Genomic DNA, 24,670 nt, shown 5'->3' on the forward strand with positions numbered 1-24,670 from the left:
TTGCAGCGGGTCAGCAGTAAAGCCAGAAGGAAACTAGTTAGGATGCAGTTGCTGTCCTTGTAAGTTTTGTATGTGCCATGCAGAAGATTATGAGAGCCAGGCCTCCCCACCCCAATTCAGAACACCTGGCTGCACAGCAGCCAGAAATTCAACAGATGCAGCTTTCTGCTTTGCTGCATCTTCAGTTGTGGAATATCAGCCTGTCGCAAGATTTGTCCTGAAACACACACTGATTGCTCTCATGCTCTCTCTCCCTCCGCTTCCCCCTCTCTCGCACACAAACACAGAGCAAATTTGGATGAATTATCCCTTAATTAGTCAGTTCCTGCTCACTGCAAACTGCGGGGTTAATTGCTTATATCGCTGAATGACCTGGGAGCTATGATTTGGCTAGCCCTGCAACGCATATTTATATGTATTTCTAACATGTAAAATGCACATAGCGAATCTGATACCTACCTGCAAGTTCCAAAGTCCTCAGAAGCTACAGTAACTCAGAGCGGGGCTTTGAATATGGTGGCCCCTGTTCTGTAACATAGTATTGCTGCTGAGATACAGCATGTGCCCTTTCTTTCTGCACTTTCCAGAAACAACTGAAAATCTCTTTGTTCTTCCCGAGCTGAACAAATAGGTTTTTGTCATGAATAGGCTTTTGTTTTAAATGTATCTGCTGTGTATTTCTGTGGACTCAGCCATACAGCTGCAAATAAAATGATTTAAGTGTGTCGTTTAATGCAATATGCAAATGTGACACTAGATGGCGATGGTGAGCTATGGCAAATTTAATATATGTTTCAAAACTTTTTTAAAAGCATTCTCAAAGTGTTTTTTATATGAGTGTAGATTCCACCTGTGTGTCTTTAACTTTTTTGCTGTTTGTATTGCACATCGCCTTGAGACGATTGTACAGAAGACAACTAATAAATAACAGTAAAAACAGTGGATATTTTCTTTAAAAAAAGAAGTGTTCATGTCATGCATAACTGCTTTACACTTTGCCCAGTACATAGTCTAACCTGAGATTTCTAGGGATTTAACCTTTTGCACACAAAACATTATTCTTATTTATTCTGAAGCTATGGTTCATTCAGTATACTTCAGTTAAGAGTCATTGACTTCAGGTTTCTCTAAATGAACAATTATTTATTTAACTATCGTTCTTGAATTCTGCCTTTCCTTTAGGGAGCTCAGAGCTGCATGCACAAAGTTTCCCCATGTCATCATCACAACAACCCTGTTGAAAGGTGACTGAGGCCAAGCCCCGTCAATGAGCTTCATAGGATCAGTGAACACTTGAATACAGACCTTCCTGGTACAATGCACTAACCCAGGCATAGGCAAACTCGGCCCTCCAGTAGTTTTGAGACTACAGTTCCCATCATCCCTGAGCACTGGTCCTGGGAGTGATGGGAGCTGTAGTCCCAAAACATCTGGAGGGCCAATTTTGCCTGTGCCTGCGCTAACCCCTACATCACACTGTCTGCCACTGAAGCATGGGATCAGACCTTGGGATAAGGATAAAGGATTTGCCCCGGATTGAACCAAAATGCCAGGGGTCACAATTCATCAGAATATTTCTCTGGATAATACAGAAGACAAACGACTGCATGTCAACCATTCCAAGAAATTTATAATATTTTAAAATCTCTTAACTGAAAGTTTTAGAAATTCCCTTTAAAACAGTGTATTTGCTGTAATCTATATTTCATGCAAATAACTGCACTGTGCTTTGGGAAACCTTTTCTGCTGTCCGGCCTTCAGCATTAAATATAGGCTTAATTTTCTCACCCCAATTCCAAGTGTAGTTAACTTTTTTTTTTTAGTGGAAGGCAGAGCCGTGTAGTGGGTGGGAATATATTGATTTAATCAAGGAAAATGGGTAGTACGAATTTACATTCAGTAAACATTTCCCATGTATGCAAAACCAGTTACCTATTTTAAACCTCGGCAGGTTTTTAAAATAGATGTCAGCTGTGCAGGGCAAGAGAAAAATGGAATTGTTTGCAGTTTAATTCTTAAGCAGCATTTGCACTATGTTTTCCAGAAGAAGTGGACAGGCAGCATTATTTGCCATGCTGGGTTACCTGGTCAAAATGGCAGTCATTCTGGGACAGAGTGAAAAAAATGAATTACTTCTCATATGTACATTTTTAAAAATGCTTTCTATTGTAATGTCACCAACTGGTCATTAGCATGGTGTACATCAGGCATAGGCAAACTCAACCCTCCAGATGTTTTGGGACTACAACTCCCATCATCCCTAGCTAACAGGACCAGTGGTCAGGGATGATGGGAGCTGTAGTCCCAAAATATATGGAGGGCTGAGTTTGCCTATGCCTCATGTACATCAAAAGGCAGTTATAACTAACGAATAAAATTGACTGGCAGATGCTGTGGGGATGTTTATTCACTTAGATGGCCCTCTTACTGGTGCAGCAATAAAACTGCTTAAAGCTAAGCAGGGTCCAATATGGTTTCAGCTTGGATGGGAGACCGTGTGTTGAGATTCCTGCTGTACTTTATGACCCTTGGGGCCCTTTCCAACTTGATGATTCGATGATTCACTTTTGTGCCATGATCTGCATTCCCCTATCTTTACATCTGCAGCCGTAGACCATTGACTCAACCTTTGTGCCTCCTACTTTGCAAATCCTGGAGATAGGAAACCAGCCCAGCTTTGTTCTTAGAGATTTATTCATTTGCATCATCAACCGCTGAAGCCACACTGGTGTGCAGGTTACATCACACACCAGCCTTTTCTGAGAAAGTCTTTTCTAAGGAAGCTGCAAATTACCGCATTTTTTGCTCTATAAGAGTCACTTTTTCCCTCCTAAAAAGTAAGGGGAAATGTGTGTGCGTCTTATGGAGCGAATGCAGGCTGCGCAGCTAGCCTAGAAGCCAGAACAGCAAGAGGGATTGCTGCTTTTGCTGCGCAGCAATCCCTCTTGCTGTTCTGGCTTCTGAGATTCAGAATATTTTTTTTCTTGTTTTCCTCCTCCAAAAACTAGGTGCATCTTGTGGTCTGGTGCATCTTATAGAGCGAAAAATACGATATACTCATTGGGGAACGAAAGCAACCTCTCATATCTTTGGCATGTTCTTGCATTGAGGGGTTTGACTAGATGACACTCGAGGTCGCTTCCAACTCTACAATTCTACAATGGTGTTATGTACTGAGCTGAATAGGATCCAAATGCAGCAGCCTGATTGGTCCTAGAAGAATAGGATTCAGAATGCAGCAGTCTGATTGATCCTAGAACAATAGGATTCAGAATGCAGCAGTCTGATTGGTCCTAGGAGAATAGGATTCAGAATGCAGCAGTCTGATTGGTCCTAGAACAATGCAGCAGTATGATTGGTCCGCAGGAGCCACCCAATCCAGCTCCAGGTGGAAGTGAATCCACAACCTGATTGGCCTACAGGAGAATCCAGGAATTAGCCAATCACGTGCAGCCCATTGTGTAAATAATGTATATAAAACAGATATTTTGGGGAAACTTTCATTCCTCACTACTATGAGCTGAATAAAGAGCATGAAATCCACACTCAACTCCGAGTATATTTCGGATACTATAATTCTACATCTAGATCACATTCCTGCCTGGTTTTGTGCGGCAACTAAGAAAGCCTGTCTGACTAAATTAGTCTTCACATTAGCTAATAACAGGGACTTATCACCGAGTCCACCACAATTCTTACTATATTCTAATACCCTCATACACCTTTGGTTCTGGCTGTCTCCCAGTTCTAACATACCAGTTCTAATTAAATTCTAACATTAATTAATCAATTTTGTATACCGTCCTTCATCCGAGGATTACAGGGCGGTTCACAACATAAAAATACAAAATGAGAACACAAAATACACAATAAAACTGAAAACAAACCAATAACACACACACACACCCTGCTGCAAACACATACTGTTTATTAAATCTGAGTAGTATGAATGTTACCACTTCAGAGTGAAGTTGGGAGAAGGAATACAAATTTTTAAGGCTCCCATTTTGAAAAGATACTTTCAAAGGCCACATAAGTAAGTTAAACAAACCTTCTGACAAGCAGAAAACTAGTACAGCAGGGCGCAGACTGTGCTAGAATTCCCACTTCCTCTATGCTCATTGAGTGTGCTTGTTTTATTATATCTGTTTTTTATATGGGGAGCATTTTAAAAAAGCATATCTCCCCTGTAGCCTGTCTGAAGTGTTTACTTTACCATCTCTTCAGGATTTTGCCCAACGTGCAGACCTGGTTTTCAGGACACCCTTCGCTTAACTGCAGTATTAACCAACATGAAATTAGCCCCCAACTTCCTACAAACCTTCAAACAGATTTCCTCCCAAGCCTCAGCAAAATGCAGGAAAAAAGAGTCCCCTCCTTTAGCACCCACAGATCTAGAAAAACAAAAATAGAATTGTTGCTGTTGGGTTTTAAATGATGGCTTTTGCATCTTGTAGTTTGTTTCTCTCCCCTTGCTCCCAAAGCTGGGCTGAACAATGTTTTAAAGGGTCAGTCAATTCTTGCTCAGAGTTGCAGTTTGTAAAATGTGGTTAATATTCTAGCATTGGGGGGGGGGGCCTGTAAAGTGGCTTAAAGTTTCTTTAAATAAAAATACTGAATTACGAAAAACTTCAGTAAAAAAATCTCAATACGAAAACACACCCTCCAACATTTCTCTGATGAAAAGAGGAGCGTCTCATTCCATAATGATAATTTTACTATTTATACCCCACACATCTAACTGGGTTGCCCCAGGCACTCTAGGCAACTTCCAACATATATAGAAACGCAATAAAACATTTTTTAGCAAACAAACAAACAAACTTCCCTATACAGTATTGCCTTCAGGCTGCTTGGGGGTCGGATAACTCCATAACCCTCCAACATTTATCCAGTGAAAATAGGAACACCCTGCAGGCATGGCCAAACTTGGCCCGCCAGCTGTTTTAGGACTACAGCTCCCACCATCCCTAGCTAACAGGACCAGTGGTCAGGGATGATGGGAACTGTAGTCCCAAAACAGCTGGAGGGCCAAGTTTGGCCATGCTAAGCAGAAGTGGGACATTCCGGGATCAAATCCAGAAACCTGGATGGCTTCTCTAAACAGGAACTTGATCCTGAAAAATAGGGGCACTGGGAGGGTCTGATATAATTAATCATTACAGTGAGTGACAATACATCACATCACAGCGTTGTTTTATCAGATGCAGCCCAATTCAATCCAGCCAAAGCACACTTGCAAAAAAACACAAATTCAGAGCAGGCGAAGTTGCCAGTCCCATCAGCAGCAAAGGTGCCTGCACTGGGAATGCTGGGAAGAGCGGGAGATTAAAAACTAAAACATTAATAAAAGTCGTACCCCCTGCCCACAGGTTTTTGTGTATTGGGGGTGTATGTTTGTGATCATGTCCGTTCTGCCCAGACACTGAGGTCCAGTGTTAAGGGCCTTCTGGCGGTTCCCTCACTGCGAGAAGCCAAGTTACAGGGAACCAGGCATAGGGCCTTCTCAGTAGTGGCACTCTCCCTGTGGAACGCCCTCCCACCAGATGTCAAAGAGAACAACAACTACCAGACTTTTAGAAGACATCTAAAGGCAGCCCTGTTTAGGGAAGCTTTTATTGTTTAATAAGTTATTGTATTTTAGTGTTTTGTTGGAAGCCGCCCAGAGTGGTACCTCGCGTTAAGTACTTAATTCATTCCGGAGGTCTGTTCTTAACCTGAAACTGTTCTTAACCTGAAGCACCACTTTAGCTAATGGGGCCTCCTGCTGCTGCCGTGCCGCCGGAGCACTATTTCTGTTCTCATCCTGAAATAATAAATAATAATAATAATAAATTTTATTTATATCCCGCCCTCCCCAGCCGAAGCCGGGCTCAGGGCGGCTAACAACAATCAAAGTTCTAAACCCGAGGTACTATTTCTGGGTTAGCGAAGTCTGTAACCTGAAGCGTATGTAACCTGAGGTACCACAGTACTATTATTATTATTATTATTATTATTATTATTATTATTATTATTATTATTATTATTATTATTATTATTATTATTATTATTATTATTATTCCGGGGTGAGAAGTTCGCCCGGCGGCCGGCAGAGGGCGATCCCGTCGTGCGCGCCGGCGGCCGGGTCTTGTGCGCAAAGGGTTCCCCAAGCGCGCAGCTCCGACGCGAAGCGCCGCCAGGTAGGGGAGGGAAAGCGGAACCGGCCGGCCGCCGAACTGCTCCTCCCATACCTGAGGAGGGAGCGGCCGCCCAGCCCCGCCTGGCCGGGCAGCAGGGCTGTTTCTTTCCCCCTCGCTCCGCGCACCTTCCGCCTCCCTTCCTCCCTCGCTCCCTCTCCGGGCATTTCGTCTCCAACTTCAGCCGCGGCGCGCCGAGGCAGGCCGGGCAAAGGTCGCGCCTCCCTCCCGTTCCCGCTCCGGCCGCTGCTCGCCTGCCCGCCCGCCATGTGGCTCGAGCCCTCCCCGTAAGCCCCCGCTGGACTTTCGCCGCCGCTCCGGACTTTGGGATTTTTGCAGGCGGCTGCGCGTGTGGATGCGTCGCGGACGCGCCGCCGGCTTCGCTTTGCGCCATCAGGCTTCCCGGGCGAGGAGATGTCTGTGACGGAGCTGTATAGCAGGGTAAGGCGGCAGCGGTGGGGGGTCGGGGGGGGTTTAAGCCAGCCACCCTCACGGGGGGCTCCCAGGCCAAGGCTACTTTCCTGCCCCCCCTCCCCGAGTTGTTTTGGCTACTTTTTCTCTCTCCTCGGAGTCTCGTTATCCTTCTCTGCACCTGACTTCTTTGCGCTCTGCGGTTCGCTCCCCGCAGCAAATCCTTATTTTTTTCCTTTCTTTTCTCATTACTCTGTATTTTGACCCTGCAGTGAACGTCTCGAACGCTCTTCGGCTTGATTGCGTTTGCAACGCTGGAAAGGCAGTTGTTCACGTTTCCTCTCTTAAACAATAATAACAATAACAATAATAATAATAGTTTTTTTTTTACTGCGTTTACAGCCCTGCCTTTTCTCCCAGGAGCTCAAGGTGTCCTAAGTGGTTCACCCAGCCCCTCCTCCTCGTTTTAACCCCTACAACAACCCTGTGAGGTAGGATAGGCTGGGAGAAGGCAGTGACTGGCCCACAGCCAGCTTCGTGAACTTCGTGGCTAATTGGGGATTTGAACCCCGACCTCCCAGGTCCTAGTCGGACGCCACTGCACCAAGACTGACTCCATATAGGAGGCGGAGGCTGTGTGTGTGATGCCAAAGGCCAAACGAGTCACTTGATGGAGGGGCCGGTGTAGAGTAATAACTGGCCTTGGACCTGGGTTCAAAGGGCACAGCTGGTTGCCCTCTCTTTGGCCCCATCATGGGTTTGTTGTGAGGATAAAGCTGGAGAGCCCTTGAGCGTGAAATGTAATGGGGAGAGATGGAGCTCAGAGTCAGATCTTGCAGACGTTAATCCGGCTCAACCTCACAGGGTTGTTGTTTTGTGTTGGAGAACCCCGAACCTCAGATGTAATAGGGAAAGGCAGTACTCGCACCCGGATCTTGCAGATCCAAACCCAGCCCTCTGTGTGTGTGTGGAGCCACCTTCTTGTGCCTCTTTCCCCTCAAGTAAGACTCTTTCCCTGTTTTCCAATTTTCCCTGTTTTAGGATTAAGTGGCTGCTTGCTGTTGCTGTGTTGTTTTTTTAAAGGCGGATGAAACTTTTTGTTGCTAGGAGGCAGCTGCAGTTGTTGAGTGACTTAGCTGGGAGCTCTCCTCCTCTTCCACCTCCACCTGTTCTCCTGCTGCTACCTGAGACAGTTTTACTTCCTCCTTTTCCTGAAAGCCCTGGGTGGCTGCAGCCGCATGAGAAAGGAAACAAACAAAACCCACTCACACAAAAAATATTCTGCCCTGATATTGAGAACCTTTTCCACTTCTCATTCTGAATATCTGTACAGATGCTCTCCTGTCTCTTTCCTGTGCTAGGGTTGGTAACAGTGCCGTGCAACTCAACCCTAACCATGTCTACTCAGAAGTAAGTCCCATTGAAGTAAATGGGTCTTGCTCTCAAGTAAGTGGGGTTAGTATTGCAGCCTTGATATACATATCAAGCCCTTTGAAGCATAAGGAATCTTCCTTATTCAGCATTACACATTTTAATTCTGGTTCTTCTCTTGGGGTCAGAAAACTGATATCCCCCCCATACTTTCTGTGTGGGTGCATATATACCATACATTTAAAGGTAAAGGGACCCCTGACCATTAGGTCCAGTCGTGCCTGACTCTGGGGTTGCGGCGCTCATCTCACTTTATTGGCCGAGGGAGCCAGCATACAGCTTCCGGGTCATGTGGCCAGAATGACTAAGCCACTTCTGGTGAACCAGAGCAGCGCATGGAAACGCCGCAGGAGTGGTACCTATTTATCTACTTGCACTTTGATGTGCTTTCAAACTGCTAGCTTGACAGGAGCAGGGACCGAGCAATGGGAGCTCACCCCGTTGCGGGGATTCGAACCGCCGACCTTCTGATCGGCAAGTCCTAGGCTCTGTGATTTAACCCACAGCACCACTCGCGTCCCTTACATACATTTAACCCCCCCCCAAAAAAAATCCTGAGAACTGTAGTTTACTTCTTCACAGAGCTGCACTTCCTAACACTCTTACCAAACTATAATTCCCAGGGTTCTTTGGGGGTGAGGTGGGGAATGTGCTTTAAATGCTTCATCTTTTTTTTTGGCAGAAGGGAGCTGCCACAGTGGGAGGGGTGTGATTTGCACCTGAATAAAATGTCCTTAAGGGGAAGACCTGGCAATGGGGTTTTGGTTCTGGGTCTGACACAGCCCTATTTGGAGGTAGAAAGGATTCCCCCCCCCCTTCCCAAACCCCAGTATTATTAGTGAGCATTCTTTGCTTGTACCTATTTTATCTCCATTCCTTAGGGCAGATTTTCCTATCCATTTGCCCTCCAGCCATTTTGGACTACAACTCCCATCAGCCCCAGCCAACTCATGGGAGTTGTAGTGTAAAACAGCTGCAGGGTGCCAGGTTGGCAAATGCTGGCTTTAGGGCTGCTCAGTTTGTCATAAGATCTTCATTGGCTCCCAGTACATTTCTGAGCACAATTCAAAGTGTTGGTGCTGACCTTTAAAGCCCTAAACTGCCTCGGTCTTGTATACCTGAAGGAGCATCTCCACCCCCATCATTCTGCCCGGACACTGAGGTCCAGCTCCGAGGGCCTTCTGGAGGTTCCCTTGCTGCAAGAAGTGAGGTTACAGGGAACCAGGCAGACGGCCTTCTCGGTAGTGGCACCTGCCCTGTGGAACGCCCTCCCAGCAGATGTCAAGGCAATAAACAACTATTTTACTTTTAAAAGACAACTGAAGGCGGCCCTGTTTAGGGAAATGTTTAATGTCTGATGCTGTATTTTTAATATTCGGTTGGAAGCCGCCCAGAGTGGCTGGGGAAACCCAGCCAGATGGGCGGGGTATAAATAATAAATTATTATTATTATATAATCTGCAGAACAAGCATTTGCCCTTAAGATCACTGATACAGCAGGTTGTTCCACGTCCACTTCCCTATTGCAACAGGACCAAATGTGGTTTTCTTAAGAATTCTCTTAACGCTTCTACCTGGCAAACCCTATATGCCTCAGCTTTTTCCCCTGGATGTTTTATTTCCTCCTGAGGCACCTCACTTGAGAGGTTATACTTTTTAACATGTGGGCAGAAGGACCGACAGGGAAGTGATGCCATGACTCAGATTTGTATCACCTCCCTATTGTGGTTTCTGTTTGAGGAAGAAAATTACCTTCAGAGCCCCAGCCATGGAATTCTGACATAAAGTGCAGATTTGGTCCTTAGGTTTGTTGTGGATGCTTATGGGCTACATCAGGGGGTCACCAAATGCGATGCCTTTTGGTGCAGTAGTGTTATTGAGGTTCCCCCCCCTGGTGTCTAAAAACTTCCAGGTGTGCCCCCCTTGCTTTGTCAGGAGCTGGAGATGATGGTAACTTTTTTCTCTCCCTTGACAAGTACTCGGAGCTCTTTTTTTTGGAGGAGGAAGTTGGAAGAGTGATGCTCTTTCGCACTTCCTCTTTCAGCCTTAGTATAGCCTTCACCAAGCTGGTGCTCTCCAGATGTTCTCCAGATGTTTTGGACTACATTTGGAGGGCACCAGGTTGACGAAGGCTGCCCTAATGAACGTGTTTAGCATTGCAGCCCTCCTTAGTTTTGCTGTGAAAGTATGGCTACCTTCTGGAATTTGTTGGATAGGAGTAGGTTCGCTTACACTGTGTCTTTGCTAAGAAACATGTGATTGATTTCTTAGCGGGGTTAGACCCGCAGCAGGATTTAGAGGGCAAAAGTCTGGGGCTGTACCAGGTAGAATGAGCAGGAGGAGGGCTCATCACCTTACAAAATTAAAATAGCACACGGTACCGTCTTAAGAGCAGGGGGCGGGGAGGTAAGTTCATGAAGTCCAGAGTCTAAAGTTGCCTAACTTGTAAGGAAATGAGTACTTTGCAGATTCCCAGACACACTCTAGGGCAGGTACATTCAGTGCTTGCAAATGCCTGGGTTCTCACCAGAAACGACTCCAGATAGGCTTGCTAACGTTTGTTTTTCTTCTGTTAGAGCTCCTATGTCTTTAGCTGCAGCGCTACAGGTGGAAATCCAACAGAGGCAGTTCTTTCTGCTATGGAAGCATAGCAGCCAGGGGAAACATTGCTTGTTGATTTTTCTTCTTCTTCTACCTGTTACGCATATGTTAAATACCCAAAAGTCTTACCTTTGACACAAGAGAAAAGTGACAGCTAACCACAAACGATTGCTTTGACTTTTGGAGAGAAAGAGCTAGCCATTCCTGCTTCGGTTTGGCTTGCGACAGTTGAACTGGATTGGAGCTGAGCTAAAGGTTGGCAGTGGTGGCAAAAGGGGCAAGTTGGGTGGGCAGGGAGAAGAGAAACTGGGAGAGGTGCCCAGAGAATCGTGTGCCACCTGCAAAGTTTAGGAGCAGTGACCCTTTTCCTAAGTTGAGAAAGGAGCGTTGGTTCTAGTCAGCCCTGCCCTAAAATAAAGACTAGTTTGTTCCATCCCTTAGTCTCCCTGCTTTTGTTCGTTTGCTGCTTAACAAAGCAAAGAAGGCGACTGGGGTTTGTTCCGCTTGCTAGCTGCGCTAATTGTGTTGGGAAATGGTTGACGGTCCCTTGTTCCTGATGCTGTGGGTTGCCTGCTTTCCACACAGGGTGTGGCAGGTGAGATCATGAACTTCCTGGGAAACCTCTCCTTACCTCATCGCTATTTATAAAATCAGTACCGAGTGCAAGAGAAACTACCTGGCAGTAGAGTTGGGATTTACGGGCCACGAACTGGGGAAGGAAAGATAATTTGCCAGCATTTAAGGCGCCTTGCAAGCAAAAAACTGTCTTTCCTTTCTGTATCTTCAAAACAGAGCTTACACACACACACACACACACACACACACACACACAAATGCACATATTCTGTTGTATAAAATGATTAAATGGAGATTAACCAATAGAACAGCTCAGATACCTGCCTTTTTTCCACTGTCTCAGACATCCCTGTTGTTTGAGGAATACCTTGTTTTGCCTCTGTGCTGAGGCTTGTTATCTCACACAGCACCTGTCAGTTTTGTGTTGCTTCATAAAGACACAGGCACAGGGTCAGGGTAAAGAGAGCAGGGAAGGGAACCTTCAGTTTAAAGTTGAGATATTCGGTGGTAAGGTCTGCATTCCAGTGTGCATATCAGCTGTTGCCTTTCCAAACAACAGGTGTCCCCCTTCCATCCTGCTCTTTCTTATCAATGCCAGTTTCCCGTGGGAATCTCTGGGGGGGATGAGATTTTTTTTCTCACGAGGCGATGTCAGCTAAACCGAAAAGCGTTGCTTTCTGTCTTAAAGCTTACCCAGCGAGAAGTAGGTTGGGCAAGTTCACGGGAGCTCCTCTGGCTTGCAGAAGTTCAATAACATAATAAACAGGACAACCTCTCCATAAAATGAAAGTCCCAGAAAAAAAGAAACAGGTGTGGTTCTTGAGGATGTTCCAAGTGTGCTATTGTATTGTGTTGTGCATTGGATCCCAACATGGGATCCTTTGACTGCAGAATATTATTCAAGGGGAAGTACTGCATGCCTCAACCTCCCTGGTTGGTTTTAAGGTTTAGGCTAGAAGCTGAGCTTTGGTACCTGCCTTGCTCAAAAAACAACAAGCCTAAGTTTCGTTCAGATTCCTTGAACTGATGCAGAACCTGAGATGAGCATCATATTATTTGGGCTGTCTGTCAATTCCTGTTGCTTTATATCCACAGGCTAGCCTCTGGGCATCTTCTCTGGAAGAAGCACAAGGGATGCCTGCCCACTGGCTTAGCCCATTATGTCAGGTGAAAAACCATCATTTGTTTCCCAAAGGGACACAAAAGAGTGGGCTGATCCATGTGCTGTGTTTTGAGTGTAAACTGGTGCTGCGTGCATTCAGCAAAGATGCGTTTCTGATTATGCATATCGTACAGGTATGTGCTACCAGCAGCTGCCTTGCTTGCCGAGCGTATGACTGGGCAGGTCTTGCTCCCAAATTCTTACTCGTTGCAAAATAGGGTCAGCATTGGCTAGGTCTGAAGCAGGGGTCCTCAGACTTTTTCAGCAGGCCGGACCGCTGTCCCTCAGACCTTGTGGGGGACTGGACTATATATTTTTTTGGGGGGGAACAGCACGGAGGAATGATGAGCGGCGTGCAAAAGGGCTCCGGAGAGGGGCTGCTTTAAATGGCGGCCACTCGAGAGGGGTGCTCAGCCAACTGCGGCGCCTGTGTCTTGTGAGCAGCAGGGGCTGGCGGCAGCGGCGGGACAATGAGCGGCGCACAACAGGGCTCCGGAGACGGGCTGGCAGCAACAAAGCCCAGCCCCATTCCTCTTCTAGGCAGGGCGGGGAGAAGCCAGAAGGATGGAGGGAGGAGGCGCCGGCGCCGCCATGTGAGGGAGAGGGAAAGAATGTGTGTACTGGTGATCCACGCGGCAATTCCTGGACCATCCGTGGGCCAGATTTAGAAGGCAATTGGGCCTGATCTGGCCCACGGGCCTTAGTTTGCCGACCCATGGTCTGAAGCGTGGTGTTGGCTCCAGGGAATGCCCACAGAGGACGTCTGGGAGAACCCAATATGATTGAGATTTGGAAGGGCAAAAAGACTTTCTAACAGCCTTGTTCTGCAGAAAAGAAGCCATCCATTTGTAGACAGAAATGTTTTGCAATATTGCCCCATGTTTGAAGCTCCCTGCATCTAGTAAGCCAATGTAACGATGCTCCATGTAGTCCCTCTGATCTCTCACCAGGCAAGGATGGATCCAAAGAAACTACAAGGGGTTGGGTATTTGTTTTCCATCAGCTTTCAAATGCTGTATCCTGGAGTGCCAGGTGTCTGCATAGCAAATGTGTAATTAAACTTTTTAATTGGGCTTTGGCTGTATTGGGTTTATGCATGGCTCTTTTCCACCCTTTGAAATGCAAGTAAGATGGTTTTAGGAAAATACTTACTTTAGTAAATTAACCAAGGCTTTATAGAGATACATTTATTCTATGATCACCTACTACATCATGCATTTGAAGCACTGCTGTTATACTGCTTTAACAAGTCATGGAGAATTATGGGAAATGTAGTCTAGTAGGGTTGCTGGCAATTGTAGCTCTGTGAGGCCAGTGCCCTTAACAAACTACAGATCCCAGGATTCCTTAGGGTAAGCCATGGCTGTTAAAGTAACATAAGAGTGCTACAAATATCTGGTGTGGATGTGGATATTTTAATTTAGATCTGACATCTATGAACAAAACAAAACAAGATAATTCACTGTGGCCTAAATTATACTTTGGCATGTTGCAATCATGAGAATCTAGCCACGATTTAAATAACAGTTTTTGTTCACCCAATGGCTACTGGTGGCAGTTTTACTGTGTATTTGTATCTGTTTGTACAAGCGTTCAGTGTCTGGTTAAAATAATAACCATGTCATACTCTTGGTGTGTGGTTGCCTGTTATATCTCAGCCCTACGTTTCTAACTTGTGCATTCAAGATTGCTTAGCCTCTAGCATCCTAACAAACACTTAACAGGAATTACATGTAATAAATAGCCACCACATCCTTTCAAAGAAAGGTTTGAGGATAAGGACTCCCGGCTCCACAGTTGAACCACCACAATTATGTGAATGAAAAAAGTGGTTGGCAAAAGGAAAGGGAGGTGCTATGGGCAATTGATTTGCATTTGCTGATTTTTCCGGATGCTTCTTAAACTGATTATGCCAAGCTTGGCAGAAGCAACTTAATGATATTCCTGATATCTTTTGCATCTTTCCTTTTCTTAATTTTAAGCACTAGTGTTGAGAAATTCTTTTCTGCATGCAAAGTCTGTTAAACATTGCATTATCCTTTAGGGTGGAACCATTAATGAGCTAACGATAGCAGTAGCTGCAGGTTTTCATAGACATGCAAAGTGCTTATCAGTCTCATCTAAGCTATTATATGTATCTTAATCATGCCCTAGGCTTATGCGGACTGGATACAATTTTGCTGGAAACAGCGTCCTGCTAGAATAAACCTTACTGAAATAAATGGGGACTGTTCTGACTGAGATTTTGAGGACCACTGCTGGTCTTCTAAAGCATCTCTTGGCCAAGTAAGATTGTCTTCCATGAATAAGGCCTTAACAGTGTGTCTGTAGGTGACTGTGGAGGCCAGTTCTGGACCCTCACATCCTTCCACAGTGGGGACATAGGTTTCTGGACAGGAGTTGATCACAATGAGGATTTGCCAAACATGCCATCCTCTTAGCTCGTTTCTCCCTTTCATCCTACATTCATGCTTCTTCAAAATCCACAATGCCTTTAGTAGAGGCTATTCTCCGGGACGCGGGTGGCGCTGTGGGTAAAACCTCAGCGCCTAGGACTTGCCGATCACATGGTCGGCGGTTCGAATCCCCGCGGCGGGGTGCGCTCCCGTCGTTCGGTCCCAGCGCCTGCCAACCTAGCAGTTTGAAAGTACCCCCGGGGGCAAGTAGATAAATAGGGACCGCTTATCAGGGGGAAGGTAAACGGCGTTCCGTGTGCTGCGCTGGCTCGCCAGATGCAGCTTGTCACGCTGGCCACGTGACCCGGAAGTGTCTGCGGACAGCGCTGGCTCCCGGCCTATAAAGTGAGATGAGCGCACAACCCTAGAGTCTGTCAAGAGTGGCCCGTACGGGCAGGGGTACCTTTACCTTTTATTCTCCAATTGGAGAATATGAAATTGTAGGCATGATCAACTGCACAGACGTGTAATAAGCTCTCCATCTTTTTTCTGTTGGAGTGGCTGACTTTGCATGTTGATGTTCAGGAGGAGTTTTCTTTGTGAAGGGAATTAAACCAACAGAATGAAGAGGCTAGAAGCTGATTCTTTCCTCCGGGCATGTCAACTTTGTATGTAAACCATGGGTAGGCAAATTAAGGCCCGGGGACCGGATCCGGCCCAATCGCCTTCTAAATCCGGCCCACGGACAGTCTGGGATCAGCGTGTTTTTACATGAGTAGAATGTGTGCTTTTATTTTAAATGCATCTCTGGGTTATTTGTGGGGCATAGGAATTCGTTCTCCCCTCCCCCCAAAAAATATAGTCCGGCCCCCCACAAGGTCTGAGGGACAGTGAACTGCCCCCTGCTAAAAACATTTGCCAACCCCTGATGTAAACAGTGTCCTTTGCTTCTCTTTAGCGTGGCTGCATATGAAGTGTCAAAAAGGAGCACAGAAGAGGATGCTTATTTGTGTGAAATTTGCATATGCTAATATATGTGCATAGATGCAAATTTCTGTGTGCCGGATCAGTCTGCTGTCCAGTGCTGTTGATGGACAACTTCAAGACCCCTGCTCTCCTTTTTCCCCCATGGCCCCTCCTCTTCCTTCTTATGATTTTTTAAAAAAATCTTTAAAATAGTCTTGGACTGCAGAGCCTTTCAAATACAGGGCTGCCCTCTAAGATGTGGGGCACATGGCCACCCGACTTCTCTTTGTACATCTGCAGGAAAAGCCATACTGCTCGATTTGTTGGTGAAGTGTAACAATGAGGGTTAATGTGTTTTATTTGGTTTCTGCTGCCATGGAATTTATATTATTGAGATTCATATTGTGATCCATGCACTGTGTCTTTACTGCAGTGTTTCCCAACCTTTTTTGGGCAAAGGCACACTTGTTTGATGAAAAAAATCTCGCGGCACACCACCATTACAGCCCCGTGACGTCAGCGTGCAGCGTCACGCCGGGAGGGACGCACGAAAGTGAAAGTTTTCAATTTTTTTCCCTCCCCCTTGCCGGGGAACCTCCAAGCTATGGGGGTGGGGGGGAGGAGGCAGCAAAGCAAGGGACTGAGGGACGGCGGCAGCTGAGGCGGCGGCGGCTGTTGTGGTGGTGGCGGCGATAGCGGGCGGAGGAGGGGGCGGCGGCGGGGCCGAGGTGGCCGGCGGCGGCGGGGGAGGCGGCGGCGGGTGGAGCAGGAGGGCGGCCGAGGCCGGTGAGGGAGTAGGGTTGCCCGGGGCTTGAGGAGCCGCCGCCGGGAGTTGCTGCTGCTGTTGTTGCTGCTGCTGCCCGGACATGCCGGCCTCCTCCTCGTCCGCTGTCTCGCGCTCCTCCCTTTTGCACGCGCTGCCCCACCGCCGCCCCATTGGCTGGGTCCTGTCAGCTGATCCTGTGTTATTTCCTGTGTGTGTGTGTGAGGGGAGAATGGAGAGAGAAACCTCGGCACCACCACCGCGGAGCCGCCCCCGGCTCAACGCGGATCCTCGCCGCCGCCGCCTCTCACCGCCCGACTCACCCGCCTCCCTCCCACGGCACACCAGCCAACGTCTCACGGCACACTAGTGTGCCGTGGAACACCGGTTGGGAAACACTGCTTTACTGTATCTGAAAAACTGTTTGTATGGGGTGTGTGTGTGTGTGTGTGTGTGTGTGTGTGTGTGTGTGTACATACATACTTTGGGGTGAAAGGCAGGATATAAGCATCTGTAATAATTAAATAAACTGGACAGTTACTAGTATTTAAGCAGGTTGCTGTTAGGGTGATGTGGTTCTACGTGGCCTCCTACATCTGGTTTTATGGGGTGGAAATTATTGAAGTTTTTACAACATAATAAAAGAAACAAACTAATCCACAGGAATTAAAGATAACAGACTAAATAAAGCAGAAACAGAAAAAGAAAGTACAATATCCTCCCCCATCACTCAGGGTGGATTTGATTTAAATTACGATTTAAATCACTTGTCAGTAAGACTTGATTTACGGTATTTTTTATTTTATTTTTACAGAAAGACTCATTCTTTCTGGTTTCATCTTAATATTTACAACCAGATGAAGGTTTCATTTTTGGAATAATAAATTTTCAGAATAGTTTTTACAGTTGTACCAAAAATTACTATTAGAAATACATAGACCGACAATTATGACATTATTGTGAGGTTTGATAAGTTAACTGTTTATATTTGGACAACTTTTCTTCTGTACTTTATTGAAAGGATAAAAACACTCATCTGCTTAATAACAATTTAAACAATTTATTTAACTAAAACAGTAACATTACAGCATATGTATCCGTGTTTGTTAACTGATGTGGTTAAACAATTTTAAAAACAAACAAACTTAGACTGAGTTTTAGCACACATGAAGAATCCTTATTTCCTGATGAACAGCCTTTGGGCTATAATGTAACTCAAATAGAAAACTGTCTTTAGAAAGGTTTTTCCTCCAAAAGCATTTTATTTTAAAAATCCAATTAAAATTTAAATTTATAAAATTTTAATTATAAAAAAATCATTTATTTTTATCCACACAGCCATCTTAACTTTCATCCCCCACAGATTAAAGTGTGCCCCCCCCCCAGCTCTCACCTGGACTCATCCCTCTCTTCTTGCACCCTCTTCCCCTCTGAGATCTCTCCTTACCTGTCTCTCCTGCATCTAAAGATAGTGATATGCTGTAATAAGCAGGGTTTTCTGCATTTTCAGAACAGTGAGAGAAATAGGTTGTTTGGCCCCTTCCAGTCCTGGCCTTGGTTTTAATGGTGAGCAGCAACAAGAGACAAGGAAACCCCAATCACTTTTTACCCTTGATGGCTTTTTGAAAGGATGACATTTTGACCACTGCAGGCACCAAAAGCAACCCAGAGCAAGTTCAGACCAGCTTTTGAAAAGTTTGCTTCCAGGGCTGCCCATCCACTTGACAACGAACACAGGCACACACCTTGACACCTGTGCTATTTGTGCCTGTGGGAGGAGTCTTGCTGCAATTCCACCAGTGGTGTAGTGGTTAAGAGCGGTAGACTTGTAATCTGGTGAACTAGATTCGTGTGTCTGCTCCTCCACTTGCAGCTGCTGGGTGACCTTGGGCTAGTCACGCTTCTTTGAAGTATCTCAGCCCCACTCACCTCACAGAGTGTTTGTTGTGGGGAAGGGAAAGGAGAATGTTAGCTGCTTTGAGACTCCTTCGGGTAGTGATAAAGCGGGATATCAAATCCAAACTCCTCCTCTTCTTCTTCTTTTTGATCAGGCACTATGTACAAACAAAAGGTCTGAGTCAGACCATTAATCCATCTAGTCCATGGTTGTCTCTTCTGATTGACTGACAATGATTCCCCAGAGATCTTAACTTGCCCTGCTTTCTGGGATCCTGTTAGTCCCTGAGAATAGTCCCCAGCAATTGAACCCGGGCTGTTAAGTTGTGGGTGAACATATCAGATGACACAGTGATTCTTCAAACAGCTCTTGTTTATTCACAGGCCAGAACAGAACTGATCTGAAGGGTTCAGCCAGCCTGCTTATATAGAGCTCCAGTACAATGTAACTGTAACAACTTTCTGTAACTATCCAATCAGTGAACATCACTTTCAATCCCTTATTTGCATATGTGGACCTGAACTATCTACAGTATCCCCCTGCTGGCCCAGGGTGAGAACTTCAGTACATAACACGGGCCTGCTGTATAAACTTGCCCTATAAAACATGGCATATTGGTTCATCTAGGCCAGTGCTCTTTGTTCCCAACTGGTAAAGGCTCTCAAGGGTGGTGACCACTGAGCTCATGATCACACCTTACATCTAGACCATTGGCTCATCTGTCCCATTGTTTGCCCCAAGGGGAAGCAGCTCTCTAAAAAGTTTCAGGAAAGAGTTTTTCCCAGCAGGGCTGCTAAGATCCTCTGGAAATGCTATGAACATGGAACCTTCTCTACGCATGGGATGTGTTTTGCAGCACACTGCAATTCCCCTTTCTTTAAAGAGTTTCTGGCCCATTCTGCAGATGCAGACACCTCTGTCCCTAACATGCCTGAACCCCTCTGGAAATTGTGGTTAGGATTAATGCTATTTTTCTAGAAAAAGAGGTTGCCGGAACTCACCCTGAACACCTCCCTTGTTCTCTTGTAATGGCAATGGTGCCTACCTGAGAGGTGCCAGAACTGAGTTCTGGTGAGTTCTGGCTGAAAAAAAGCCCTGGTTAGGATTAATAATAATAAAGCTAAATGAAAATGTTCAGCTTCAACTGATTATTAAAGGAGGGAAGGGGAATTCCCCTTTATTTTAGGGGCATTTAGCAAGCTTTGCTGTTTTCCTTGAACAATCCCTCCCACCATAAATGCACCACATATCTTTAATCCGATTACCGCAGTGCTGAATGTTGAGCTGGTAATCACGAAACGGTTCCTCACTTCTGTTGAGTTGGCCTGATTGCTAAGTTGCTGGGGATTGATCCAAGCAGAAGAAGACAAAAGACCGGCTCAACAGGTCATTCTTTGCTGCCTCTGAGCAATGAATCAACAAGAAAATGCTTCGCATAACTCACTAAGAAGTTGTTCCGAAAATGCTCTGGGAAATTGGAGAGCTATTTGCTTATTGACCCACCAAAGATCCTTCAAAATCATAACACAGAGGCGTTATGCTCAAGCGTTCAGCACTTGTCATCTCACAGTGGCTAGTGTTCCTTTGAACACCTGCACCAGGTAATTGGTCCAGGTTGTTGCAGGTGATGATTCAGTGGAAAGAGCTGAAGAGTTTACTCAGGGTGATCCTGGACCACTATAGCTTACTTGTTCATTGCTTAATCAATCAGGAAGAAGTATAGGAGACCTGAACTAACAGCTAGTTGCTCTAGGACTAGGGAGAAGGTTAATGGGAAACACCTTAGGCCCAGGCCCCAGACGTTTTAAGTTATAGCACGGCAGGAAGAATTGCTTTGCCATTGTAAAAAAAGTGGGACCTTTTATGCACTCTCTAGTTTTGGAAATGGCTCTATTCTGCTTCCGGTTAAAATCTGAAGGCTATGAATTGTGATTTAGTGCCAATATCTAGAGAGATAGACTTTTTTGGGGGGGAGGGAAAGAGGGGAGTTGGCCATGCTGGTTGAACACAAGTAAAACAAACTGAAAACGTGATTAAAAGAGAACTAAAAGCAAAAGACAGAACGGTAGCAGCAAAGGCAATTAACTGGTTATTGCCGAAAGCTTTCTGAGAAACCCAGGCCTTTGTGGCATGGCACAAAATGTGCAATGATAGATGCAACCAAGGAGGCTCCCGATGACAGGTTTGGTATATAGCCAACATTATACACATCTCTTTGTGCCCCATCCAGAGAGGGGGGTGGTGGGAATTTATTGGCCAAAGATGCTATTAAGAACCTTCACTTGGGCTTGCTTTTGTCCATCCAGTGAACCTCTTCTTTATGAGCGGGTGGCACTGTGGTCTCAACCACTGACCCTCTTGGGCTTGCTGATCGTAAGGTTGGCAGTTCGAATCCCTGTGAGTGAGCTCCTGTTGCTCTGTCCCAGCTCCTGCCAACCTAGCAGTTCAAAAACACACCAGTGCAAGTAGATAAATAGGTACCGCTGTGGCGGGAAGGTAAACAGCGTTTCCGTGCACTCTGGTTTCCGCCACTATGTTCCATTGTGCCAGAAGTGGTTTAATCCTGCTGGCCACATGTCCCGGAAAGCTGTCTGTGGACAAACACTGGCTCCCTTGGCCTGAAAGCGAGATGAGCGCCGCAACCCCATAGTTGCCTTTGTCTGGCCTTAACTGTCCAGGGGTCCTTTACTTTTATTTTACTTTCTTTATGCAACATTTAAACAGATTGCCCTGCCTTCTTCTGCTGAGCAGTGGAGGGTATGATATTAGGAAGCAGTGCTCCATCTGTCAGTAAAGGTTTTGCCTGCTTGAATGTCTGGTTTGTTTACATGATCATCAACAGTATTTGAAATACTAGCATTGTTAATTGCTTTCTTGGTTAAGCCTCCAGGCAAGGAAGTGTTCACTCTGTGATAGCTTTCAAAAACATCAAAAGGTACCTCTGTCTAAGATAGGCGTATCCCAGGAAAGTGGTTTTACTGGGGCTGGGGGGGGGGGGGAGATAAATGAGTATGTGAGGAATGTAAATACATTAGACTCATGTCTGCTTCTGTTTCCAAGGACACACACTGAAGCTGCAAGAGCTTTGGGGCTCACATATTAGGGCTAGTCCCCTTGTTGTACGCGGGTGGCGCTATATATATGTCTGTGGCTCTCTCTTCCTCTTCTTCCCCAGTCGAGGAAGAAAAATATCTGCCATAGGCAGCACTGTGCCTAAAAAGACACTTGGAAATTTGTGTTGGCCTTGCCTCCCATAGTTATGTGCATAGGAAAGCATGTTGCTGTTGGGTTTCACTAGCCTTGGTCAAACTCCTGCCCTCTAGGCATAGCTGTCAACTTTTCCCTTTTCTTGCGAGGAATCCTATTCAGAATAAGGGAATTTCCCTTAAAAAAGGGGAAACGTTGACAGCTATGCCAGTGTGGTGTAGTGGTTAAGAGCGGTACAGTGGTACCTCAGGTTACATACGTTTCAGGTTACATATGCTTCAGGTTACAGACTCCGCTAACCCAGAAATATTACCTCGGGTTAAGAACTTTGATGAGAACAGAAATCGTGCTCTGGCGGTGCGGCGGCAGCTGGAGGCCCCATTAGCTAAAGTGGTGCTTCAGGTTAAGAACAGTTCCAGGTTAAGAACGGACCTCTGGAACGAATTAAGTACTTAACCCGAGGTACCACTGTAGTCTCATAATCTGGGGAACTGGGTTCGCGTCTCCGCTCCTCCACATGCAGCTGCGTGACCTTGGGCTAGTCACACTTCTCTGAAGTCTCTCAGCCTCACCTCACAGAGTGTTTGTTGTGGGGGAGGAAGGGAAAAGGAGAATGTTAGCCGCTTTGAGACTCCTTCGGGTTAGTGATAAAGCGGGATATCAAATCCAAACTCCTCCTCCTCCTCCTCTTCTTCTTCTAGGTGTTTTTGACTACAACTCCCATCAGCCCCAGCTGTAGTCCAGAACACATGGAGAGCAGCAGGTTTGCCAAGGCTGGCGTAGGCCTCACAATAATCCCATAATTATGTGTGTTGCTACCAGGTTACACCAAGGAATACTAAGCCACGTGGTTGTTGTTGACTAAATGTGCTTGTTCTACAAGTCTCTCTCTAATCTCCTCTCTGCTCTTGCGGCATCATAGCTAGGAATATCTTTTTTGAAGCTGTCTGGATCACCCATTGCAATTGAACAAATCGCTTAAGTCTTTTAGGCCTGTGCTTTTCCTGCACCCCACTCCCTGGTAAATAGATTCAAGCTTTGAGTCCATTAGACTTGATGCTCTCTTGTTCACTGGTAACATATTCCCTCCCATTTCCCCCTTGGGAAAGGCGTTTATACAGCTATCATAGGATAAGCAAACCTCGGCTATTGATTTTTTGCTTTGGCTCTTGTGTCGAATAAGTGCATCTGAGGTAAGAATGATCCTGCCAGGAGCAGGGGCCGACTCAACTCTTCCCCAAGCCACTTGCAATGTTTACAAAAAACATTAGTGAGGTCATCTCAGATGGATGGAGCTTTCGCTTTCCTAAAAAATGCTGTGGCCTATAAATAGCTCAAGCCAAGTCAGCTTAAAGGTAAAGGTAAATGGACCCCTGACCGTTAGGTCCAGTTGTGGCCAACTCTGGGGTTGCAGCGCTCATCTCGCTTTATTGGCCGACGGAGCCGGCGTACAGCTTCTGGGTCATGTGGCCAGTATGACTAAGCCACTTGTGGCGAACGAGAACAGCGCACGGAAACGCCATTTACCTTCCCGCCAGAGTGGTACCTATTTATCTACTTGCACTTTGACGTGCTTTCGAACTGCTAGGTTAGCAGGAGCTGGGACCGAGCAACAGGAGCTCACCCCGTCGCGGGGATTTGAACCGCCGACCTTCTGATCAGCAAGTCCTATCTCTGTGGTTTAACCCACAGCGCCACCCGTGTCCCTCAAGTCTGCTTAGGTGTGATCAAATACCTTATCTATGTAAACCAGAGTTGGACATAACAAGTAAATCATGGTTGGGACGTTCTCTCCTGGGACGTTCTTTCCACTTTTTATATGCATTAAACTCCTCTCTACTTTACATTCCTGAACTACTTTAAAGTCCCAAACTTTGGTTTTCTGACTTGACTGCAGAAGTATTCCAATAACTTTCTAATCCCTGTGAGTGATTTTTGGGGGGAGGCTAGTTACTTATTGATACCAATGTAAGATGTGCCATTTCAGTTTCCACATTTCCTATATTTCAGGTCTTATAACACACCCTAGACATCTGCTTGTTTGTGTGTCTTCTGAACAGAAGCTTTATTGGGTTAAAACGTTTGCATGGCTCGCTTCTATAACTGTCCCCAGAAATTAGTCTGTTGCATTTTGGGGTGCCAGGGTCATAGCGTGGGGCATGCCAGAGGAACCAGATTTTTGAGGGGACACGAAGCAGGCATGATATTTTAACATTTCCCAACTTAGTTTGCATTTTATTAATCTTTCAAATAATACAGTTGTTTTCTTTCCAAACAGCTAGTTTTGAAAATCAGGTAAGAACTGCAGTGGAATAATGGTCGAGAGGCCTGGGACTAGAACCTTTGCCCATTCGTAAATTGTAATTGTGAACGGATTTGTAAGCCAGTGTAGGGAGTGGAATTTATTTGGGGTTTGTTTTTTTTCATAGTGTATTCGTTTTACAGGGACATCCATCTATTTCCAAGATCTCTAATGCACAGTTCTTCCCTGTCCTAAAGCAATGGATCTTAGCATTCTTTGCAAATGTGGACCACTCATAAACAGCTGGGGAACTCAACAGGCCACATAATAGATTGATTTTTAAATTCTACGTGTCAAAGCACATAATAAATACCTCACACTTTAACAACTTTTTCCTTCAGTGCTGTCATGAAGTCCAAAAGCAGCGCCACGTCATGAAAGTCATAGGCCCAGGCTTCTGGGAAGAATCTCAATGGATAAATTGTTAAAGAAAAGTTTGTAGACTGCACTAGTGCAATATTATGAAGATTATGGGCCTTGGATCAGAGGCCTGTTAGCCTACTGGATAATTCTAGCCCTAGTGAAAATAACCTATATTTCTATACAGATGGGTAGCCGTGTTGGTCTGCCATAGTCAAAATAAAAAAATTCCTTCCTGTAGCACCTTAAAGACCAACTAAGTTAGTTCTTGGTATAAGCTTTCGTGTGCATGCACACTTCTTCAGATACACATGCATATTCAGTGGGATACGTGGATTGTAGAGGGTTCTTAATTCTAAGACCCTTGGGTATAATGTCCAGGTTCTTGCATTTAGTAAGAAAGAAGATATCAGTCTGTA

The 24,670-nt window shown here is 45.7% G+C and overlaps 1 protein-coding gene across 1 annotated transcript in view; it reads left to right on the forward strand.

Moving 5' to 3' along the window:
* The first annotated feature begins 6,179 nt into the window (after positions 1-6,179).
* Positions 6,180-24,670, forward strand: part of MYO5B (myosin VB) — a 298,226-nt gene continuing 279,735 nt past the window's right edge. The window contains exon 1 of the mRNA XM_081212616.1: positions 6,180-6,620. Within this exon, the coding sequence (XP_081068742.1) occupies positions 6,594-6,620 (27 nt within the window). The 5' untranslated portion in view covers positions 6,180-6,593. The remainder of the gene's footprint in view (positions 6,621-24,670) is intronic.

The sequence above is a fragment of the Podarcis bocagei genome (assembly GCF_964188305.1).
Source record: "Podarcis bocagei genome assembly, chromosome: 11".
In the NCBI taxonomy this organism is placed as follows: domain Eukaryota; kingdom Metazoa; phylum Chordata; class Lepidosauria; order Squamata; family Lacertidae; genus Podarcis; species Podarcis bocagei.